The 24,850-nt window shown below is 36.2% G+C and overlaps 1 protein-coding gene and 1 pseudogene across 1 annotated transcript; both read right to left on the bottom strand.

Annotated features, from left to right (window-relative positions):
* Positions 1-5,943: 5,943 nt before the first annotated feature.
* Positions 5,944-10,702, bottom strand: LOC148195160 (uncharacterized). Its single transcript, XM_088095102.1, has 3 exons — positions 10,398-10,702; positions 7,103-7,523; positions 5,944-7,012 (listed from the first exon to the last, which is right to left on the bottom strand). Exons 1-3 carry the CDS (start codon positions 10,700-10,702, stop codon positions 6,386-6,388), a joined length of 1,353 nt encoding a protein of 450 aa, XP_087951228.1. The 3' UTR covers positions 5,944-6,385.
* A 6,429-nt stretch (positions 10,703-17,131) lies between these two features.
* Positions 17,132-18,058, bottom strand: LOC148195161 (uncharacterized; annotated as a pseudogene).
* Positions 18,059-24,850: the final 6,792 nt, after the last annotated feature.

Raw genomic sequence — 24,850 nt, forward strand, 5'->3', positions numbered from 1 at the left:
ATTATTGTAAAAGACAATGAAGTTTGCTGGGCATGTGAAATCTAAGGATCAATATATGTTAACATGTGCATTAACACTTTAGTCACTTATCATACATGATCGATTTTAAATAAATTTAATCTCAAGCTTGATTATACGATAAGATTGTTTTTTCTTATCCTAATATTTTGTGTTTGATTAGATTCTCTGAGAATAAATGCTTCCTGCATGAAGGAGACCGATTATTGGTTGGTTGTTTATTTTTTGCTGTTTGCTTAGAAAATCACGTGGAATGTATGGTCTCCTCTTTACTTTGAATTAGAAGAAAATTTGAAAACATGTTTTTATCAAAAGGGATTGTTACTGTTGCTTAACTAAAACATATACACTAAACAAAGCCTATATTTAGAAATTTGGCCTTTTAGTTGTTAAAAAGAGTTAGAAAGTTGATTTCACTTATCTATTGTAAAATACATACTTCTAATTAATTAATTGAACAGATATGAAATAACTGTAAAACGTTATTCAATCCCCTGTAATAAAAAACATATAGTTTTATTCTTTTCTATATATAAAAAAGCACACACACATTTATTTATATATATATAGGTTAATTAATGATATGTGCACTTAATTCTCTCTTTGATTAACACCACTTGTGTTAAATGTGTCATTATTTCAATTCTTTCTGTCTTTTTTGTTTATAGACATTGTAAAATCTTAGAAAAGTGTATTTTAGGAGTTACTATTTTAAAATTACTCTATTATATTTTAATGATGAAATACTTTTATATAAATAGAAAACTCATAGAAGAGTCTCATTACTTAAAATACTCTATTTCTTTAGAAGCTCTTCTATGATATCTCTTTTCCTTTTGTCTAAGATTTCTTCAAATCTATTCATATTTTTAAAGATCAAAGATAGTATGATTTCTCTTTGTGGCAAGCTTGTCAAGATCAATTGATCAATTACTTTTTTAGGATAAGTTAGTTTTCAACCCCTTTTCACCATCTTCTTTATTTTATATGGTTACATGCGGGGTTTTCCTGCTCGCATGTGTCCTTGTATTTTGTGTTTATTAAATCTTTATTGATCAATGTCTTCATTGACATGTCAGATCGTTTTGATGTTGTATTTATGTGTAGAAAGGGTACCTGCAAGTTAAGATGCATTTGATTTTTTGAGTTGTTGATCAACTTTGTCAAGGTAAGAGAAGCTAGTCTTTAACCTTTTTGGAGTATTATTGTTAAATTGATGAATGCATGTTGGTGATTGATTTCATGTTGAAAATGAACTTTAACTATTTTGATGAATTAATTGGATTCATCGTGAGCATGATTGATTTGACTTGTATAGTTTGAATGTTTGAGTCATGAAATTTTGCTTGTTTATACTTGAGCTTGTATGATTAAAAGAATTTAGAATCTAAGAAATTGAGAAAATCGGTATGAGTTTTCATGTTTAAAACTATTTTAAATCAAATGCATTGAGAAAAAATTACCAATTTGAACAATTGATCAGGTCAAAGTTCACTCAGAATCACAAAATACAATTGTTGTAAACTGATAAAACAATGAGTGATATCAAAGTGTGGTTGAGTGTGAGTTTGTGCTATAGGTCTCGGAACATTTTAGATTCAGGACATTGAGCAATATTACTATACCGTTGAGCACCACGTTTTGCCAAATACTTTGGCATTTGAGTGGTAGTAGGACAATGTTGAACGCCATATTTACACTATATATATGGAGCAATTTAGTTTCAGGATGTTAAGCTCTAGAAATGTCGTTGAACCCAACGTTTTGCAAAAAGAATAACGTTAAGTGCCAGAATTATTGTTGAGCGCCACTTTTTGTGAAAGGTTTAGCGTTAAGTGTCATCTTTGAGCGCTAGTTTGTATATTGGATCAATTTTTTTCTTTGGATGTTTGAGATAGATTAATAATAAACTTTAGGTGTTCAATAACAGGATTAGTTGAAGTTAACAAAGTTAGATGAACCCAACTCTTGGGTTTTTCCATGAATTCCTAGTTCGTATGTTATTAAATATAAACGTTGCTAAAATTATTATAAACAAAGATACACTTTTGTTGTTGGATTTCTATTGTTTCAACAAAGTTTTGTCATCATAATTAAAGAATGGAAGAGCCTAAAAATATTACTAGTTCCCCTTGAAGAAGCACCAAATTTCAACCCTTAGAAGTTACAAACACAACAAAACATAAAGAACTTAAAATGAAAACCAACCCCCGACTGAGAAAGCAAAGTAACCTGTGTATAAAACTTATATACTTGGACTTAGACTCACACTTGGATTTCCAACAATAATTGTTAGTATTATGGAGCTTAATTTAGTCCCACATTGCTTAATATTGTGAGATGTTGTTCTCTATTATAGCTATATAAGCAACTTTATGTAAAGCTTGAAAGATACACCAAAATATAAATATACTATAGTGTAGTCATGGACGTAGACACGTGGACGTAGACATTTATTTGTCGAACCACGTTAAATTTTTTTGTCATTTATTTCTCTCTTTCCTTTTTTATTGTCTTATGCCTATGTTTAAAATGACCTATCGTTAAGTACTATGTCTAGATGCATAGTCAATTAGTTATTCTATCATAATCTAGAATAATAAGATACTTCACAAATATGCAATTAATAAATTATCATGCAATTAAGAATAATAATAGAATACAAAAGTAATGAGAATATATATATATATATTGAATAACAGAAATCACAAAGAATTAAGATACATTACCTCCAACCCTTATGAATAAGGGAGTTATAGTTAATCCTATACTAGAAAAAGAATAATGATGAATGTCTTGGACCTCCACAATGAGTTTCTACCCCAAAATGAATTTCAACAATGTAAGGCTTTTTATTTGTAGATTTTCATAAATACACAACTTGTTTGGTTGAGCCTGAAATTTGTATTTGATTTTATACTTAAAATAAACAACTTTATTGATAACTAATTTTGTTGATATATTCTTTAATCTTAAATGACTTTCACTTATCTATAAAATATAAACCAAATATTTTTATTTTCCAAATTTATTTAATAAACTCGTAATTATCTAATAAAGGATAAGATACTCAAATTTTCCATATTATTAAATAAAACCCTTATTAATCTAAATAAATACCAATCAAAATACAAATAAAAGTTAAAGTATTTATCTTTTCTAAATTTATCTATAAATTCCTAATTACCTAAACAGATAATAATTAAAATACTCGTAAAATATAAAAGTAAACAAAATAAAAAAAAAAAACATGATAATGTCATTTATCATATCAAAACATAGATTTAATGTCAACGAGGAGGTTATATGTAATAATTGTTGTAGAATATGGATATAATGAGGATATATGTAACTTACAAAACCAATGATGTAATTTACAAAAACAATGATGTCTCGTGTCTCTAGCCCTTTCGTCTTCACCTTTATAAGTGTCATTTTTCGGTCTCGATTGTTAATCTTGAGTGGTAGGAATACCTATAAAAGGTATTTTAATAATTAAGTCAGCGCTTAGTCAAGAGATAAATTCAATTAAAAAAAAATGCACTTTTTACCTTTGTGTACACCTATTTATACTATTTGTACCATAGAGTCTACCATATATTAAGACGTGTGTCATACGGTCTCCCTTGAGACCAAGCATCACCCAGGTTGAACGACAGGCCATCCACCCAGGACATTGTTCCAGGCTATCTTCTCAGGTCGTCTTTCCAGACCGTTCACCCAGGTCGTTCTCACAGGCCGTCTAACTAGGTCGTGTTCAGTATAACCTAATAATATGGTCAGATTACCAGTGGTAATGACTCATTAAACCCCTAATGGAGATTAAGGTGTAATTGAGTCGTCATTAAGCGAGCGAAAGGTAAAGGCCCATCGCAACTAATAAAAATAAAGGTTTCAGGTATGACTTTTAGGATCATTGTGCACAATATATGCATCACTTGTTGTACTAACCGTTTAATTACATTACTGACTTGAGCTTCAGAGTACCTTTGACAGGTACTTACCCACACAGCCTTGACAAGAAGGAGGGAGAGCGAACAACGTGACTTGGATGATAAAGGACCACTAAGGAGTCCATCCGGTCTTCAAGACAACTTGGAGTGCTTTGAGTAAGGACTTCAACCCCATTCCATACCCAAAACACTATTTTTTATTGTTCCTTTAATATGTTCTAGAAGAGGCACAAGTTTAACTTAATCATGATTTAGGGTGTGCTTTGGGTTTAATCCTTGTTTAGCCATGCTCAGGTGCTAATTCTGCATTAGTTGGGTTGTCGGCTCATGAGGATGACCTTATGTCAAAAAACTTTCAACAGAAATTATCAATGAAGAGAAGTCGAGTAATGCCTTTAACCCTAGACCACTAGTGCAGCGAGGGGCTTTTACCGCGGTTATTTTTGACTATACGTCGCGGTTTACGAACCGCGGCATATTCAGCCGCGGTAGTAAGTCAGAGACTTTAGGCCGCGGTTATGACCGCGGTATATAGGTTGCAGAATATGCCGCGGTTGTCCAAGGAACCGCTGCCTAAATCCTTTTCTAAAAAAAAAAAATTTTGTCCACTATATGCCGCGGTTGTGGTTACAACCGCGGCATATTCCCCTGTAGTTTTTTAAAATTGCAGGTCTGTTTTTGTGATATCCACTACCACAAAAACAGACCTGCATATAAAAACATGTACACAAAAACAGACCTACAAAAGAGAATTCATATTAATTAGTGTATATGAATTCAACATTTAGGAAAAAAATCAAAATTTGTTAAAGTTACCAAAACTATATGATACATTACCAAAACTATAGCAATTGTTATTATGCAAAAACTAATGAAGAAATCATGTTAAGAATGCAAAAGGGCATAAATACCTGGAACAGGGGCGGCGAAAAAGCTTGGTGCAACAAAGGGGAATGGCAGCGGAGAGGAATGACAGGCGTTTCAAACGATTTTGATCGGCTAAAACTGTTTCTTATCGTCAAAAATGGGAAATGACCGAACAATTTTGAGTTTAAACGGTGAAGAAACGAGGGAACTAAGATGGGTGGTCGGCGGGAGAAGAAAACTCGAAGTCCAGCGAGCGTCTGCGCGAACAAGACGATACGGTTCCAAAGTTTTATTTTTTAACTCTGACTGGGGAATCTACCTCGGTTCACTACTTAACCGCGGTATAAGATGACATTTTTGAAATTATTTTTAAACTATATGCCGCGGTTCGGCGGGCAACCGCGGTATATTCCTCTAAATATTTCAAATTCATTTTAAATTTATTTCAGGTAGGAGAATAGATTGCGGTTACTTTGAGAACCGCGGCATATACCCCTGTAACTTCTGAAATTCTCTGACTCAGTCAGCCCCTGCAATAAATTGGCAGGGGTATATGCCGCGATTTTCCAGAGAACCGCGGCATATACGCTGTTATTTAATTTTTTTTTCAGACGTGGCGTCAAAGGGGATGGTTGACTGGCGTATATGTCGCGGTTCCCCTCTGAACCGCGGCATATTCCTTCGATTTATTTACAAAACTGTCACCGCGCACCATTATGCTGCGGTTTCTAGTGAACCGTGGCATAATGTGCGCTGTAAAAACCCAATTTTTTACTAGTGGACTTAGGTAAGCTCACTCTTCTTAATTTTCACTTAAAATATAATATAATTCTTTAGTTTGTTTGAAATATATTTTCATTATTGAATTAAAAGTATTTCTAATAAACCAGCATATGAACTATTTAAAATGTATTTGTAAATAGTTGAATGTGTGCTCAATCTGTCATCATAGCTTTTAAATGCAAACAAACTTTCTCGTTGAATGAGAAAAAAAAAAGTTGATGAACTGCTCAATAATAGACTAAAGAATATATATATATATATATATATATATATATATATATATATATATATATATATATAATGCAATCTATTCCTTCCACTTTTGAGCAAACTAAAAATTAAAAAAATGGTGAAATGTTATCCACATTTACTCAAACATGATAAAACCCAATTAGTTGTCATATCTATTTATATGGCAATTAAGAAAAGAAAAAAAAAATGCTAACATCTCCCTGGAAAATTTCACTGCTAAATCTTTGTGATGAACTTCCATTCATTGACAGAAGTGGCGATTAAAACTCAATACATCATCTAAAGAATCCATTTTTTTATAAATACTTGTTTTTATTAGCAAAATAAGTAATTCCCATGTTGCCTTATTACGCATCTCATGTCCAGAGATGAGTGTCATTGGCAAATAATCAAACCCAACCACACATTACAAGAAATTTATCAAATGTGAAATATGCAGACTGTGTATTAGAAGACAAGACATGATTAGGTTACAAATATGGCAAGTGAGGTTCATTTGGTAAGAACATTTATCAAGAGAAGTGAGTAGGATGTACAAATGAGTGTGGATTCCTGTATGGGCGTGGCACCTTCTTGAAAATAGCTCTCACAAGCTCAACATAAAATGGAAATTGCATCAGTGCATAGATAGTGATCGGAAACCAAGTGGCAACATAAACAGGGAGGAGTATCGTATTGTACTTTTCATTGAGCACAAAGAAATGTGCAGCCCAAAAGGAAACGAGCATTGAAGCAACGGATGCAAAAAGAGAACCTAAGCCAAAAATAAGCTTCAAGGGCAAGCTGAGGCGGAAATGTTGAACCTGTTTTGGAGAAGTGAGTATGGCGAGGAACATTACCAGTGCGGTGATGGAGAAGCCAAGTCCTATAAGGGAAGCAATGGAAAATACATCAAACTCAGGTTTGCCACCTAAGATAGGTTTTCCGTTCTCGGTGCTGCCGGGGACGGTGGTCGACGTTGCGAAGGAGATGCCGGCGATGAGAGCTGCCACAACTGAGCCAGAATTGGATAAGTCCTTTAGGGCCTCTGAGCAATCTTTCACTTTCTGAATGTGTTCCAGCTCATAGATTTCCCATGCAGTTTTATCATCTTTGTTGCGTCTGTAAATGAATTCTTTCGGCACTAGACCACTGATGTACTGCTCCATGCATAATACAATTATTGTGTATACGGTGAAAGATATCGAAAGATATAATTTATAAATACATACATATATATACATACATACCTGATACCACTTGATATCCCATATCATTTGCATGGTAGTACCAGCTCTTTGGTTGCTTGATGTACCAGCTGCTAAGTGTAACACGGTGTTCTCTCTGTTATCCCTTTCTAAAATTAAGCTATCAAAAGTTTCCTTTTTCAAAATGTTACGTAACATCTCAACAACATTTACTTGCTTATTCTTCACTGCCACAAGCAATACATTTTCACTTTTAGGGCTAGTTTCATATACGACACTTGATATTTTAGTTCCAAGTTCAGACACAATTTCCGTAATGCCGTTTCTTGCTGCTGTCAAATATGCAGACAACCTTTCCTCCTTTGTTTTTGCAGATTCCAGCGTCCGATTGAGAACTGACAAGGATACACTCAACTGTTTAGGATTTGTTATATAAAACAGATAAAAGTACTTGTCCAAATTACTATTTTTTTAATTTTGTTTTTTACAGATAAATGTCTATAAATAGTCTTATATTAACAGAAATTACCCTTGATCAATTTAATTTCTGTATCAAAACCCAGCCTATAAAAGTTGTGTCAATTGTAAGTAATAAAGCTAAGATGGTTTAATTTTAAAACATTTTTATCTAGTATTATATTGACAAATAGTTAAAAAATGACATCATATTTTCCTTCTTTTTGTAAATTTTTAAAAATGTGCAAATATTTGTAATTTATTTTTCGAGTATCTTAAATGAAACTTTCAAAAGATAGGTAATAATAACTTGATAATTTGTTTTAAAGCTCTTTCCGAAGGGCAACTATGCCAGCTTGTTCCAATGTTTATTTTCTTTTCCTCAGATTCTGAGAATTTGTTTTCGCCTCGGTTTAACCACACGCGCGACATAAAAACTTATTATAAAATATAAAACTAATTATAATTCTTTTAATAAATAAATATTTATGTTATTATTAACTTAACCGACGTTAACAGAGTGCATAAAATTGACTCTAATATGATACAAAAGTGAAGACATAGTGCGAGAAGAGAAGAGAAGAGAAGAGTGATTAGGTGGAAAGTGAAGATGAAATCAAAGACAATGACAGTGGTGCAGAGAGTAGATGAATAATTGCTTCCGTGAGTGTACAAAGAGGTTGGGGGAGACCTAAACGCAGACCCCACTGTGTTGGGTTCACACTGCCTGGCAGGAGGAGGTGGGTAATGGGCGCCAGTGGAGGTGAAAGAAAGTATGGAGGTGAAGTAGTGTAGTAGGTAGGAGTGGAAGAAGAAGATGACGACAAATTCGTCTTTTCATTTGGCTTATGGAGGTGCAAGAAAGTATGGAGGTGCAAAAATAAATATACCCTTATTTTTAAGGTTTAATGTCTCAATAGGTCCCTATTTTTGTTCAGAATTTGAAATAGGTCCCTTTATTTTTTGGCGTCTGAATTAGGTCCTTATTTTTGTTAATTTGATGCAAATAAATCCTTTCCGTCAATTTTATCAAACGGCGTTAATGAATGTGTGACGTGGCCTGAGGACAGTATTGACACGTGTAAGGCCACGTCACACATTCATTAACGCCGTTTGATGAAATTGACGGAAAGGATTTATTTGCATCAAATTAACAAAAATAAGGACCTAATTCAGACGCCAAAAAATAAAGAGACCTATTTAAAATTCTGAACAAAAATAGGAACCTATGGAGACATTAATCTAGAAGGCCATACTTAAAGATGACACTTATCTTTAAGCATAATTTTCATCTCTCACTTTGTATATATAAACCTCATCATAGTTATTTTCTTCATCAACATTCATTTTTCTCTTTTACACACATCTTCGTTATCTATATTTTTTTCCTCATCTCCTTCGTCAATATTCTCCTAATCTCTTTATTCACATCCATTCCTTTTATTCACGTTCATCTCCTTCACATACTAGATTTTTCTTTCCATTTTTTTTCCATGATGAGGTATCTTAGGGTGAGATATCTAGGCAGAGGGTTCTTGTTGTGTTTTCTGCCGCTGCCTCCATCGAAAAAGGTTGTCGTAGTTGTTGTTTACTGTTCTTTTGAGAGGTCCTCCGAGTTAGCTGCCACTATGATCATCAAGATAAGTTTTGATATATCTGATGCTCGTGTTTGTAGGATCTTTTTGTTTGGTTTTGGTTGTTAAATACGATTGTTAAAAGAGTTGGTAATTGGTTGTAAACTTTAAGAGGTCCATAATTGAGTAGAACCTTGTGCTTGTCGTCCTCATGTTTTGGGTCAGTGATCCATAGATGAGTACATGGTTTGTCTCATGGAAGTCATAATCACCATGAATCTGTTGGAATAGAGCAAGAACACAAACAACACCGAACGGCCAAGTCCTTTGCACCGAACAGTCAAGGAGATGAGTAGAGAAAGAAAGAGTAAAAGTGAGACGCACAAAATTTTTTTTATATTCACACTGATATTAAAATCAACTATTTACAAGTACAGAGGTCCAGTATTTATAAAATGAAAAGCAACTGTCAAGGACAGTTAATCAACAATTGTTCTGGCCAACTAACTAACTAACACTCGACTTAACTCTAACACTCCCCTCTAAGCCGCGCACTTAGAGGTAGCACCCATCCATGCCAGCCTATCTCGCGCACCACGTTGAGACCGAACGATGCTTTTGGGACTCATAGAACTCACACTTGCTAGTCCATTGAGCAACTGTTCCTGCCAATCACGTGACGAAGGCAGATGCCAACTTGCGCGAGCTGCGCGACCAAGACCGAACGGTTCGAAAGACCGACTGAGTGACGTGACCGAACTGTTTGAGTGCGGTTGCCAGTTTGACGCTCTTTAGTGACGCCTCACTCGGTTGAATGAATGTTGTGGTCGGGTGTGGTTGAATGACGTGACCGAACGGTATTCGCCATGTCTCGGTTCTCCTATGACTCCTAGACTGAATGACATGATCGAACGGTGTTCGCCATGTCTCGGTTCACCAGTGACTCCCCATGCTGCACTAGTAAAAAATGTGGTTTTTAATTCGCTATATAGGCTTCGGTTATGTGAAAACCGAAGTGTATAAAATTATATACATCGGTTAATCTAAGAGCTGAGGTAGAATCATGATATAGCACCGGTTAATTCAAGACATGAGGCATATACCACTACCCAGTTCAGAAAAAAGGCCATATTGCCTCGGGTGACTAGGCAACCGATGCCTATACCTCTCCACTTTATTCAGATTTAACCTAATCCGCGCTTCTCCTTCGTTTGCTCTCCTATTTTTCCTCTACGCGTGCTTCTCCTTCCTCCTGCTCTCCGCGTGCCAGTGCTTGGCCCATTGGTGCCCCGCCTTGCCGCTGCTACCTGTGGTGCTTCCTCCAACGGCTCCACTCTTTCGCCGTCGCTGTAGCCTCCGCCGTTGCTGCTTCCGCACGCACTGCTGCCTCCGCCGAAAATAAAAAAGGGCCAAGCCACTCCAGATCCAGATCCCCCGTTGCTGCTTCCGCACTGCTACCTTTGCCAGAAATAGAAAAGGGCCAAGCCGCTCCAGATTTAGATCCGCCGCTCCAGATGCAGAACTTCAGATCGGCGAGATCCACCGCTCCAGATCCAGATCCGCCGCTCCAGATCAGCGAGCCCTCCGTCGTCTCCACCGTGGCACTTGTCATCAAACTCCTCACCGCAAGTCGCTGCTACCCTTGCACCCCTTCGAATGTCGCCGCCGCCCTAGATAGTAGCGTTTGCAGCTGCTCTGACGGCTCTCTGGTTTGGATCGGTGTTCTATACTCCTTCTTGGTCATTGGTGGGAGGTGTTGCTTCATTTCTACTTCTGAGTTTCTTCTCATTAGTTTTAGTTGTTTCTTGTCAAACTCTGTTCAATCAATGGTTTAACATTATTGTAATATTGTGTCTTGTTTCTTGTTTGATTCCTGTATGGTTTTCTTTTGATTGTTTTAGATTGTTCAATCAATGGTTTAACATTGTTGTAATATTGTGTGTTGTTTCTTGTTTGATTCCTGTATGGTTTTCGTTTGATTGTTTTAGATTCTTTAGCTGGGAAATCTTAGTTCTGTTTGGCATGATGAATTGAATCCTAAATCTGAGCAAATAAAAAAAAACACGCTAGTGCCTCGGTTATCTAAGAACCGAGGCATATTTCTATCTCGTTTTATTTCGGTTTGTAACCGAGTCATAAAGTTTGGCCTTTTTACCTCGCTCACATATGCCTCGGTTGTAAAAACGATGCCTATAACCAAATCTAACCGGTGCCTTTTCTTTTTATCCTACTAGTGCTTCTTTGGAAACATTCCCTTCAACGCTTTTCTTCTTCTTCCCAATTGGAATGCCAACTAGCTTCCAGATTCCATTCTTCCTAACTGAATCAACTTCTTCTCTCATTGCATCCTTCCACACGGATTTCTTCAAGGCCTCGGTTTGACCGATCGGTTTTGCGCCTGCTATATTCAAGGCTTCTGCTTGACCGAACGGTTCTACACCTGCAAACATAGTTACGTGCACCAGACCTTCCTCATTACCAGTCCGTGTATCAGTATTCATCTTGCAGATTCTTCACACATTGCAAACTTCACTAGGTTGATCTAAAATGTTTTATCCTTCAAGATCTTGCTCCTCAAGATCAGGTTTTTCCTTTTATCACACTACAAGAAAAGCCTGAATTACCGAGGGTGTATTTCCGAAGGCTTTGCGGCCGTCGGTAAATGTGATTTACCGAGGGTCAAAAAGTGAATCACCGACGGCCTTAATGAAATAACGTTACCGAAGGTCAAGAAGACCTTAGCGAGGGCTCTGTGGCCTTCGGTAAGAGCGTCCACCAATTAAACTCAGTAATTGGAGTTATTCGTGCAGCTCGTCCCCAATTTCATCAAACAGAACCCTCCCTCCCCTCTGTTGAGAACTACTGAAAATTTGGTTGTACTCCCTTTGCCTTCCTTTTGGCTTGCTATCGTTCATTCTCTTCCTATCCCTCTACCTATCTCTTCTGTTCGGTGGCATTGTGTGCCTAGGGTTCGTCGTGCCGTTGTGGGTGTTGCGGGTGGGGTGGTGGTTCTTGGTTGTGCGTGTAAGGGTTGTGCGACGGGTAGGGTGGTGATTCGTGGTCATTAGCGTGAGGAGGTCCTTGCAGTGAAGCCCAAGGTTGGCTGTTCGGTTGAGAGCTCCCGGTGTTGCTTGGCTTCCATTGAATTGGGTGTTCTGGAGTGCGAGGTAAGTTCTCTTTTTTAGAACGGTACATGAATAAATTGATTGCCTTGTTCTTCCCTACTTCTGTGCAATGTGTCCATGTAATTGGGTGTTTCCCTGTTCTTACCAATATGCGTAAGTTGTTTGCACTGTGGATATTTCTGCTTTAGTACCTTATATGTATCATGTGATAATTTCAATTGTTTGGCTTATACTTGGGTTTTGGGTTGAGACTGGGCAGGTTAGTACGTTCCATGTTTTCTTTTGAATTCCTATATGGCATTTTGTGTACTAGAAATTGTTCTGGTACTAAAGTCCTGTTAGTTTTGATTCCTCTTGATTTTGATTCCAGCTTGGAATAAGTTTTGGGATTTGTTTTTGTATTGCTGTAAGCATAGACGAAATTGGTAAATCAAGAGTATAAGAAAAATATGTCCTCAATAGGTTAAGTAATGAACATGTTAAATAGGAATGATTGTATGGACTGGAATAAGTTAAATTGAATGTGGTTAGGCTGTAAAGGAACATGATAACGCAGTAACTACATTATTGTTACTCTGTCGTACTCTATGTTAAGTAATGAACATGTGTATTAGCTAAGTGAGGGGTTCGATTCATGATAAATCAAGATTAACAGGGGTTTGATTAAATGAAATGGGGCTGTTTTGGGAAGTGGGATAAAACTGAATGAAGTCTTATAATTGTTTCTTTTGTGGTTGTCATTAACCAGTGGCTGCACTATTAAGTGAACATTAAAACAGGTTTAGTGATTACAACTTCCATCTTCAATTGTGCAGCCTCATTGTTCCTATCTTGTGTTTCCCTCCTCACTATTAAGTGCACTATTATTTGGCATAGAAATAGTAGATTCCAAAATTAGACCGTATAACAGCTAATAATGTGGCAAATTAAACAACTACACACCTCATTCTAAGTTATAATGATTCAAACAACTAGCTATCAATGTAAATGACTGTAGAAAGTGTAAATACACTAAACTAAGCTTGAAAACAACAAGTATAGGTTTCTGTGTTTAAAGTACTGCCCCTGTACCCATTCTAACATATTTTAAATGACTTTAAATTGATAATGAATGACCTAACAAGTATAGGTTTCTGTGTTTGGGCAAGTTGAGGTTGTTGATTGCTTATGAGTTGCTTATGACAACCTAGAACCTAATTGTCCCTCCTAGAATACATTAAAAGTCCTAAGAATGCAAAGTGTATTAAAGTACTAATTAAAACAGTAAACTAACTATGTAGACAAGTTTAAAACATAAAACAAAGTTAGAATTGAGGTGACAATTCAAAAATACAAATACAATCAAAATTTGACCATTGGGCACCTAAAATACAGTAGAATAGGGTAAATGTGTTAAGCATGAAGATGTTAAATCTGTAAAAGATACCTAAAACTACCTACACAAGTTGTAATGGACTAAAAATGACAAAGATAAGAGTGTAGAAGTGATTCCTAAGACAATTTCTAAAAATCACTACTTAAACCTCAAAAAAGGTGTACTGCAATTGCAAACTGCACTAAACTAGGAAAAGAAACTAGAAAGAAACTATCCTAACAAGTTTATAATGGTAAAACCTAGCTAATTAAGAACTCACTACAAAAAGTACCTAAAACTCAAATTATTACAACCTAGAATCTAAAAGTAGTACCTAGAATACACTAAAAGTGATAACAATGCAAAATGTATTAAAGTACTACTCAAAACAGTAAACTAACTATCTACACAACTTTGAAAAGATAAAAGAAAGATAAAAATGAAGTCTCAATTAAAAAATAACAACAAAAGCAAAATTGGACTACTTAAAACCTAAAAAAGTGTACTAAATAGGTGAGAAATTGGGAATTAATCTAAAGTAACCTAAGCGTGTCTATTATACACATCCTAACAACTGTAAAGTAGTGAAATAACGCTAGGAAAGTGGTCAAAAGCAAAGAATTCCCTAAACCTCAAATTTAGTGTTGTGGTTGATCAACATTTTCAAAAATTGAGTTATTACAGGTCCTTTTTCGTTCTGCTATGATTCTGTGATGTTTGGAAGTTTAAACAAGTCCAAATTGATGTATTAAAGCTGTTAGAAGCATTGATATGAAGTTAGAATGACCTGTATGCAATTTAGTATGTCAAACCATCATATTTGAGCCATTTTTGGAACTTGCAAGTGAATCTGAGTTGCAGTTCTGTTTTATGCCTAATTAGAATTCAAACAAGTGTATTTTGATGATTTAAAACTGTTAAAATGATTAGCAAAGTGTCAGAATGGCTTAGGCACAAAATCACTTCCAAAACCATCAATTTTGAGTCAATTTTAGGAAGTAGAAAGGTGATTTTAAGTAGCAGTTTGGTTTTGAGTTAAATTTGAGTTTTAACAAGTTTAAATTCACCAAACAAAGTTGTTGAAGTGGTGAAAAACAAAGAATAACCTAAAACTCAAAGTTTGAGTATTTAGATTATAAAAAGTGTACTTATAAGGTGAGAAATTGTCAATTCACCTAATATAGACTCATTTTAAGTAATGTCAACATCCTAACAAGTCTAAAGTAGTTTAATGAACCTAGGAAATTAGTCAAAAGCAAAGAATTAGGTAAAACTCAAAGTTTAAGTTGTTTGGACCTAAAAAAGTGGTTCCAAGTTAGTGAAATGCTACTGAAAATCAAGCCAAATTGCTACTTTTAGAGCTACTTCTTTGTCCAATTCAGCAACCCTTCCATTACCTAGTATGCTACCCCCTTGGAGCAAGAATTTTGGACCTTGGAAGCCTCACCAAAACGTCACAACACCATACCACACATTAAACCAGTCACATCAAAAATCTGCACTGCACCAGATTTTAAGTGGTGGCCCTTGTGTTGTCCAACTTGCAAAATTCTTCACTTTGAAAGTAATGAGTTGCAGCTGGAGCTTTGCCAACCATGAGTGGTGGCTGGACTTTCCTTCCCTATTCCTCTTCTTTCACACGTCCAACTCCATTCAGCCCTGAACTCATCTCCTTTTCTCTCTTAGCTCTTCCACTCCATAGAAGCCTTTCTTTTGAACGTGAGCTGCTGCCATGCATCTCAAAGAAACCGTGAGCTTCCTTCTTCTTCCCAACTGGATGTGATGGTAGCTACAGCTGCTGGACATGTTTCCCCTCCTTCAAAGGCTGTGAGTGAAGCTTCTCTACGTGGCTAGACTACTGCAAACTAGACCATGTAGGTAGCTGCAGCTGCTGGTGGAATTATCTTCACTTCATTCACGCTGCAAGTGGCTTCTCTTCACCTAAAACTCAAAGTTTGAGTATTTAGTACCTAAAAAGTGTACTTATAAGGTGACAAATTGTCATTTCACCTAATGTAGACTCATTCTAAGGTATGTGAACATCCTAACATGTCTAAACTAGTGGAATGAAGCTAGGAAACTTGTCAAAAGCAAAGAATTACCTAGCCAGCAAAGGTCAAAGTTGACAACATGTTATCTCACCCAAGTTGCTCATCTCATAAACATTGTTTCTTTCCTCCATCATGGGGTGCCAAAACATCACTTTCCTCCACTAAAACACCAGGACCAGCCTAAGACAAGATCAAAAGTGCTTAAAACTCACTTCTTTTAACAATGGTGACCCCTGTTCACCTGACTGAGTACCTGTGTTGGACTTTCTGTACAAAATCCAATTTTCTCTCGGGTAATCGTTTACAGTGTCCTTGTAATCGATTACAGTGTCAAAGAAGGTGTAAATTTGATTTCTAAGGCATAATTTGAAAGGTCTTTGAGTATAGATTCCAACAAAACAAGAATCAACTCATTTGGAGTTCGGTGGAGAAAGTTATGAGCAAAAGAACAAGCAAAGGTCAGAGTTGGCAAAAATATATGAAACGCTGACTTGAAACAATAAACTGTACCAACTCAAATGTCCAAAAATTACAAAATAGTAGTCATTGGAAAGATGTTTGAGTCTAGTTTCTAATAAAAAAAGAATCACATCATTTGGAGGTCGGTGGGAAAAGTTATCAGTAAAATAGCTAGCAAAGGTCAAAGTTGACAGCATGTTAACTCACTCAAGTTGCTCATCTCATAAACAATGTTTCTTTCCTCCATCATAGGGTGCCAAAACATCACTTTCCTCCATCATTGGGACATAATCACATCACTAACCTCCCTCTCCCACCACTGAAACACAAGGAACAGCCTAAGACAAGTGCAAAAGTGCCTAAAAGTCACTTTTTTTTCAATGGTGACCCCTGTTCACCTGACTGAGTACCTGTGTTGGACTTTCTGTACAAATTCCAATTTTCTCTCGGGTAATCGTTTACAGGGTTGGTGTAAACGATTACCAGACCCTTGACTGAGTACCCTCCATTATACTTTTTTTTTTCAGCTATTCGGTAATTACCGAAGGCTTTTGGCCCTCGGTAATTACCGAAGGGCAGAAGCCCTCGGTAATGGTTAGCGACAAGGGATTTACCGAAGGATTTTTGGCCGTCGATAGGCCTTCGGTAAACATCCATTATCGACGGCTTTTGGCAATTTCCGAGGGCTTATGGCCTTCGGTAATGCCCTACTTTTTTGTAGTGTCAAACACTTTAATCTTATTGAAGCCTCCCATTACTACCGTAAAACCCTTTTGAATTAAGTGGCCAATACTCAGAAGATTGTACCTTATTGCAGGCATAAACAACACACTAGTTAGAATGGCACGCGAGTCATTCTTCCTTCTGATAACAACATCACCAACTCCCTGTACCTTTGAAGTGTTGTCATCAACAAATTTCACCATACTCTTCTTGGGTTTTATCAAAATTTACCAACCATTCTCTGTGGCAAGTCATATGATTCGAACATCCCGAATCCAAATACAACAATTTATCTTGAGAATGTGAACTTACTTTAGATGTAGTTGTCATCAATATGATGGGTTCTTTTGAATCAGACTCCACTTGAGCTGTGTAGGCCTCATTTCCTTGACTCTTCTTCTGTTCTTCTTTTCAGCATAGCACTCACTAGCGTAATGCCCATACCTATGACAATTAAAACACTCAATATTCCTCTTGTCCTTCTTGTGGAAATTCTTCTCATATTTGCCTTCCTCCTCTGTTGAAGACTCATTCTGGTCATCTTTGTTCCTATCTTTTCTCCACTTCCCTTTACCATGTTTCCCTTTCCATTTCTTGGTTGTCTTCTTCTCTTCATTTTTGACGTGTTGAATTTTCAATGCCTACTCATTGGGTTTTATAGGATTTCTTTCCCGCATCCTCATTTCATACGCCTCCAGAGAGCCTTGCAGTTCCTCTATCTTGAGTTTTTCAAGATCTCTAGACTCCTCTATTGCCACTACAATATGATCAAATGTCGGAGGCAATGACCGCATGATTTTCTCAATTACCATGAGATCAGTAACAGTGTCACCATAACTTTTCATCTGGTTAGCAATTGAGAGTATTTTATTCAAAAACTCACTCACCTTATCACCATCCTTAATCAGTAGGTGCTTGTACTGTCTCCTCAATGCCTGAAGCTTTACCTTCTTCACTTTTTCCCCTCTGGCATGGCAGCCCACCAAGATGTTCCATGTTTCTCTTGCTGAAGCCGCATTTTGTATCTTCTCAAAATGCATATCGTCCACACACTAATGGATAATCAACAAGGCTCTATCATCTTTCCTCTTAAACTCCTCTTTCTTTGTGCCGCGCAAATCAGACGCAACAATCACTCCCTTCATCACGCTGCTGACATCTTGAACACGAAACAAGACTCGCATTTGTGTGCTCCACCTGCTCTAGTTCTTGTCTGTGAGAACAGGTAGATTAATGGACATATCTCTGCTGACCATTCTTTACACCCTCGATCTTTCACCAAGAAACACAGTCTTGATCTTCTTCACGCTTCAATCACCTTTCCGCCAAGCCTCTGCCAAGCCCTTGATGATTTTTGAAGCTCCCAAGTCACGAACCTGAAGCTTTGGATACCACTGTTGGAACATAAGAAGAACACTGCAAAATAGACGACCGAGAACGACCCAACAAGAACACGAACAATACCGAACGACCAAGCCCTTTGCACCGAACAGTCAAGGAGATAAGTAGAGAAAGAAAGAGTAAAACTCAAATGCACAAAAATTTTCGTATATTCACACTGATCTCAAAATCAACTATTTACAAGTACAGAGGTCCAATATTTATAAAATGAAAAGCAACTGCCAAGGACAATTAATCAACCGCTGTCCTGGCCAACTAACTAACACTCGGCTTAACTCTAACATAATCTTGCTTCCTATTGTGTTGTCACACTGTTCAAAACAATTGGACAACAATGCCTTCCTCTTTATGATATTTCATATAAAATATATTTTATGTTTTTTTTTGGCTTCAAGTACTAACGGATCAAATGTGATTTTGGTGCTTTAGATTAGGTAATTTGTAAAGAAAAGAAAAGAAAGGAAACGTACCACATAAATAAAATTATCTTCTTGTTTACTAATTTCTTTCCAGCTAATATAAATAATTTTATTTTCTATTTTAAAATTCCCTTAATTTCTCTTTTTACTTCTTCATCGCCAATTTAAAAAAAAAAAAACATACCAATAGAAAATTCCCGTTTAATTCCAATCTACAACACCAATAGAGTGAAAATTGACATTATTGAAAATTGAAAGCGTATAATCATATTTTTAATTCATGTTAGCAATGATATTTTCGAGTCCACTAAAATCATTATTTTACCTTTTTTCTTTATACTCACAAAAACATATTTCTTGTAATAAATATATTACTATAAAAATAGATTGTCCTATACTTAATTGGAGGTCAAAAATAATTTCTTCAACTGGTAAAATTCAGATTCACTCCTTTTTCAACATCTTCAAAAAATACCAATCAAAAGAATTAACAAACAAATAGAGTTCATTAATTGTCAAAGATTTACTGTAATTTCAATTTTGTAATTTCATGATCACGGCCAGGCATAGTCATATACTTTTGGAATTTAGAAAACCAATCATGATATGTATAAAAAGCTTAAAATAAATATTACTTACTTTCAGCCGGAGATTTCCCGTAATTACGGTTCAAAGCTTCGATAAAAGAAGCGGTTCTCTGGTCTTGCATCACTTCAATGAAGAAAAACATCTTTATTAATTGAACTTAACAATCAATAAAATTACAATAACTCTATTTTAATATAGAAAAATATGAACTGACATTGATCAAATAATGGATATCTATAATTTGGGACTGAGCCAGCCAATAACAACTGGGCCGCTTCTGCATCCCTTGTCGTCGATATTGCTGCAAATGATTTTAGATTTTGTGTCAAGCAGAATACTGGCAAGCTGCAACTTGCACCAGACAAATAAATATACATGTAGTATGAACAAAATTGCCTCTAACAATGGAGCACCCCGAAAGCTTTGAACAATATGCCCTTTATACAAAGTCATTATGAATGCACCAATCAAAGATATCGCGTTTCTAAACACTTTAGCCAGTCAACGAGGCTTCTTAACATCAACAACCTCTAATCTATTTACAAGAATAATGAAAGCAAAGAAGGAAGTTAGATAAGAATGATAGGTAACAATTGAAGATGAAAATGTGAAATCCGACGTACGTTCTTTCAATCAACATACAATGTCATATGTCTAGCATGTTTACAGCTACAAGTGTGCTTCAACAGAATTTTTGTTATAAATGTAGTTTAAACTTTGAACTAACATTATTCTTCCAAACTTTTTGTTAGTATTTTGAGTTCATGAAAAGAATAGTTGATGTGGTAAAAGAAATGTAGAGATAGTAAAATATGAAAGTAAATCGAGTCAAATTTGTTTAGTTGTCTCTTCATCTCAAATGAAGTGATATTTAATGGCTATGTGTTTTGTTCTTTGATGATAGACTAAATGTTTTGCTATTGCTATTGTCAATTTGTTGTCTTCAATAGATATTAGTTGGTCCATCTCTTGGTTCTCCCATTTCTTCAAGTATTCTTCATAACCATATTGCTTGACTCGTGGTTTCAACAACTACTACATACTCTCCTTCTACTGTTGATTGTGTCATGGTTGCTTGCTTCTTTGATGTCCAAGATAAAATACCCGATCCTAGTGAGCAAGCATATCGTGACGTACTCTTTATGTCATCCATTGATCCTGCCCAATCACTATCTGTGTAGTCAATCATCCTTGAGTTAGTCATGGTTTTGTACCATATACCAAACCTTTGTGCCTTGTAGATATCTTAAAATTCTTTTTCCTACTCCATAATGAATTTGACTTCGTTTTTGCATGGATCTTGATAAAAGACTTGTAACATACATAATGTTTGGTCACATGGCTATGAGATATAAAAGAATTCTAATCAAACTCTTGTAGCGTAATGCATCTGCCTCTTGTGCTCCATCATCTTTTTGTAGCTTTTCGTTTACCACCAACAAAGTATCGACAAGTTTACAATCATTCATCTTGAACCTCTTTAGTAGAGCTTTAATATATTTCATTTGAGAGATAAATATACCTTCTTTCTGTTGTTTCATCTTTATACCGAGGAAATAGTTCATCAAGCCAAGGTCGGTCATTTCAAATGTCTTCATCATGTCTTCTTTAAATTCTTTAATCATCTCCATATTGCTTCCTTTATAAATAAGATCATCGACATATAAAGAGACAATATGATGGTACTGACCTTGTGCCTTAATATGTATAGTGTTGCTTCACTTTTGCTGCTCCTGAATCCTTGACCTCAGACAATTCAAGCTTCTGGTATCCAAAGGTTGTAAGTCATTTATAGTTCTAATTCATTTTCACTAGTAAAAAAACAACTTTTAAAGGCGGCCAATACGCCTCGGTTGTCCAAAAACCGAAGCATATAAAAACGCGGTGGCTTTTTGGTAATTAACGGGAAGTTATATGCCTCGGTTGCTGGGGAACCGGTGCCTAAAACAGATACTACCTCGGTTCACTGCGCCACCCGATGCATAAACATCTCTGCCACTCAACCACCTCTACAAGTAGTCAGACTGACTGCTTTTGGTGAAGAGGATATTGCCTCGGGTCTACACAGAACCGAGACCGAAAGACCATATGACCTCGGTTACAGCAGTGAACCGAAGCGTAAACGTGTGCGTTCAGACTTTTCATCTGCCAAATGTCTGTGTTAAATGCATTTTGTCCACATATATTGCTTCGGTTATCCCCGAACCGATGCCGAAACCCTAATTTAAGCTGTTTAGGCCTCGGTTATTCGTAAAACCGAGGCAGTATTGGTTACGTTTTTACCGTAAAACAGAAGGGTTTACGGTTTCTTCTTCAACGCTCCCTGTGCTTTCTCTTCTCCGTGACGACCACCGTTTCTGGGCGAGCCTCCACCACCAAGGCGCGATTGTTGTGTTCTCCGTGCGTCCGTCGTCGTGCCGCCGTGCCTCCATTGTCTCCGGCGAAGCGTTGTCCAAGTCGGGTGGCCATTTCCTTTACGGTTTCTTCTTCAACACCTCCCTGTGCTTTCTCTTCTCCGTGACGACCAGCGTTTCTGGGCGAGCCTCCACCACCAAGGCGCGATTGTTTTCTTCTCCGTGCGTCCGCCGTCGTGCCGCCGTGCCTCCATTGTCTCCAAGCACTGCTTCCGCCATCGTTCCCGCCACGGTAAGTTTTTAAAAGCGTTTTCATAGAGTTTGTCTGTGGCGATTGATATTCGTTTGAACGAAGAAAGAGATGTCTGCTTGTTGCTTGTTGCTTTTTGCTTGGATTCCTTATAAGCTTCCCACTCTGAAACTGTTGTTATCTGCTGTAACAGTGTTGGAATGAATAGGAAACGATTATGTAAGTGTATGTTGTAACAATGTGTATGCGTGTGTGATCCGAGACAAACAAGAAAAGGTCCCAATGCACGAGTTAATTGGAAGAAAATCATGACTTTGGTAGCTTAGATTTTGCTCAAATTGTAAAAGGTGTTTAGTGGAATTGTAATGGAATTGTAATGATTTGACATGATACCAGTTTAGTGGAATTCTAATGGAAAAAAATGTATACATTATTTAGTCCATACTTGAGATTCAACTCATAACCCAAAATATCTTAACTATAATGGTTATTGAGTTAAAAAGTAAACATCTCTAAACTAAAAAGCTAACACGAAAATTGAAAACATCTAAAAAAACTTAATCTTGAGACAATAATAAATTGAAATAATAAATTTACTTATTTAATTCTTTAATTGAACAATAAAGTCCATTCTAAAAAATATTCTAAAAACCTATTAATTACTTTTGGAAGACTTAAAATAAAAAGATAGTAGAGAAACCCAAGTTATTAGATTCACTTGACCTAGATGTCGGCCATAACTTGTGTTTTGAGTCATGAAGCACTTGACTTTAGGCCAACACGTATATATATATATCTATATCTATATATATATATATATATATATATATATATATATATATATATATATATATATATATATATATATATATATATTTGATTGATATCTGTCTGTGGTGGTTTTAATGGTCCTTTGCTTCCTTTTACTTGATGTATGTTGCATATGTAAATATTTGTTTGTTTGGATATATTGTCGTTTTGAATTAGCCTTAGATTCCCGTTTGAGATTGAATACAAAAATTATTAACTATCTCCAGATTTTTCTGAACAAATGTACTTTTTAAAAATGAATAGAAAGGAGATAGTAATAATAATTTATAAGTATTGAATCTTGAATTGTCCGGTTGGACAGTTTAAGAAGAGTAATAACTTTTTTCATAGTTTCTTATAACATATCAATTTTAATATACATGTCTTAAATTTCATGAAATTTTGCAGTTGTGTTTTGTATTGATCTTCGGGTGCATATTTGATTGTGATTTATAATCACTTTCATTTTGTGTAACCTGAAGACCAATGCGAAATGCTGGCAAAATTTCGTGAACATTAAGATATGTTGTTTAAAATTGATATGTTTAATAAACTAAAAAAAGTGAATCTTCTTGAATGGGATAGGGTCACACCTTGAATACAAACACGATTAAAAGTGATCATTCAAGATTATTGAAATTGTGTAAACAATTTCAGTAAACATGCGTACGGATAGAGGGTGGATTAATTTACCCCGCATCAGCACTGAGTACGAGAGAGGAGTAGAAGACTTTATAGAGTTTGCGCATCGTAATGCGAGTACAAGTGGTGATGATGAAGTCAAGTTCAGATGTCCTTGTGTGAACTGTTTGAATGGGAGGAAGTTGAACGCAACTGATATTAGGGAACATCTTATCTGTGATGGTTTCATACGAAGTTATACAACATGGATATGGCACGACGAATTAACAGACTTTCCAACTGTCTCTCCAACTGAAAATGTTTATGATTCCATAATAGATATGGAAGATCAAGCAGAAGAAGACAACTTAGAGGACATGATCCGCGATGTTGGCGCAGAAGCTTTTGCCCAAGCGCATGTGTATGAAACGATGTCCACTGATGCGGAGACTCCTTTGTATGCGGGTTCAACTAAGTTCACACGGTTGTCAGCGGTATTAAGGCTGATGAATTTAAAGGCGAGCAATGGATGGAGTGATAAGAGTTTTACAGAATTGTTGTCGTTGTTGAATGAAATGCTGCCAGATGGAAATACGTTACCCAATCGTAATTATGATGCCAAAAAAATTCTTTGTTCGATGGGTATGGAATATAAACGGATACATGCATGTCCGAATGATTGCATATTATATAGGAATGAGAATGAAGTTTTGATAAAGTGTCCAAAATGTGGGTTATCACGATACAAGTCGAAAAACGGTGAAGAAGGTGGCATCACAGAAAAGAATGGTTCTGCTTTGAAAGTAGTTTGGTACCTTCCACTAGTTGCCAGACTTAAGCGTTTGTTTGCGAATCCAAAAGACGCTAAAAACCTAAGATGGCATGCAGATGAGAGAACAACTGATGGAATGCTTCGTCATCCGGCTGATTCAAAGCAATGGAAAATTAATGATCAAGAATTCCCCCAATTTGGTGAAGAATGTAGAAATCTTAGGTTTGCCTTAGCTACTGATGGAATGAATCCATTTGGTAATTTAAGTACCAATCACAGTTGTTGGCCCGTTATACTGATAATTTACAACTTATCTCCTGGATTGTGCATGAAAAGAAAGTACATGATGTTGTCAATGTTGATATCTGGTCCAAAGCAGCTTGGAAATGACATCGATGTTTATCTAAGGCCACTAGTTGAAGACTTGAAGTTGTTGTGGGTTGATGGGGTTGAAATATTTGATGCCTTTGCTTCAGAAACTTTCATGATGCATGCCATGTTATTTTGCACCATTAATGACTTCCCAGCTTATGGTAATTTGTCGGGGTACAGTGTGAAGGGTCATAAAGCATGTCCTATATGTGAAGAAAACACTGCAGCTCAACAATTAAAACACGGAAGGAAGACAGTGTATATGCGTCATCGGCGATTTTTACAATCTAATCATCCATATCGAAGGTTAAAGAAAGCATTCAATGGAGAACAAGAGAAAGACAATGCACCCATTCCACTTACTGGACTTGAAGTTGTTGAGAAAGTTAATAAAGTACATCATATATTTGGGAAAACGTCGAAGAAGTCTTCTGTAGCGACCCCTTGGAAGAAGAAATCAA

This window comes from Vigna umbellata, chromosome 7 (genome assembly GCF_029865625.1).
Source record: "Vigna umbellata cultivar VRB3 chromosome 7, Vumbellata_1.0, whole genome shotgun sequence".
NCBI lineage: Eukaryota > Viridiplantae > Streptophyta > Magnoliopsida > Fabales > Fabaceae > Vigna > Vigna umbellata.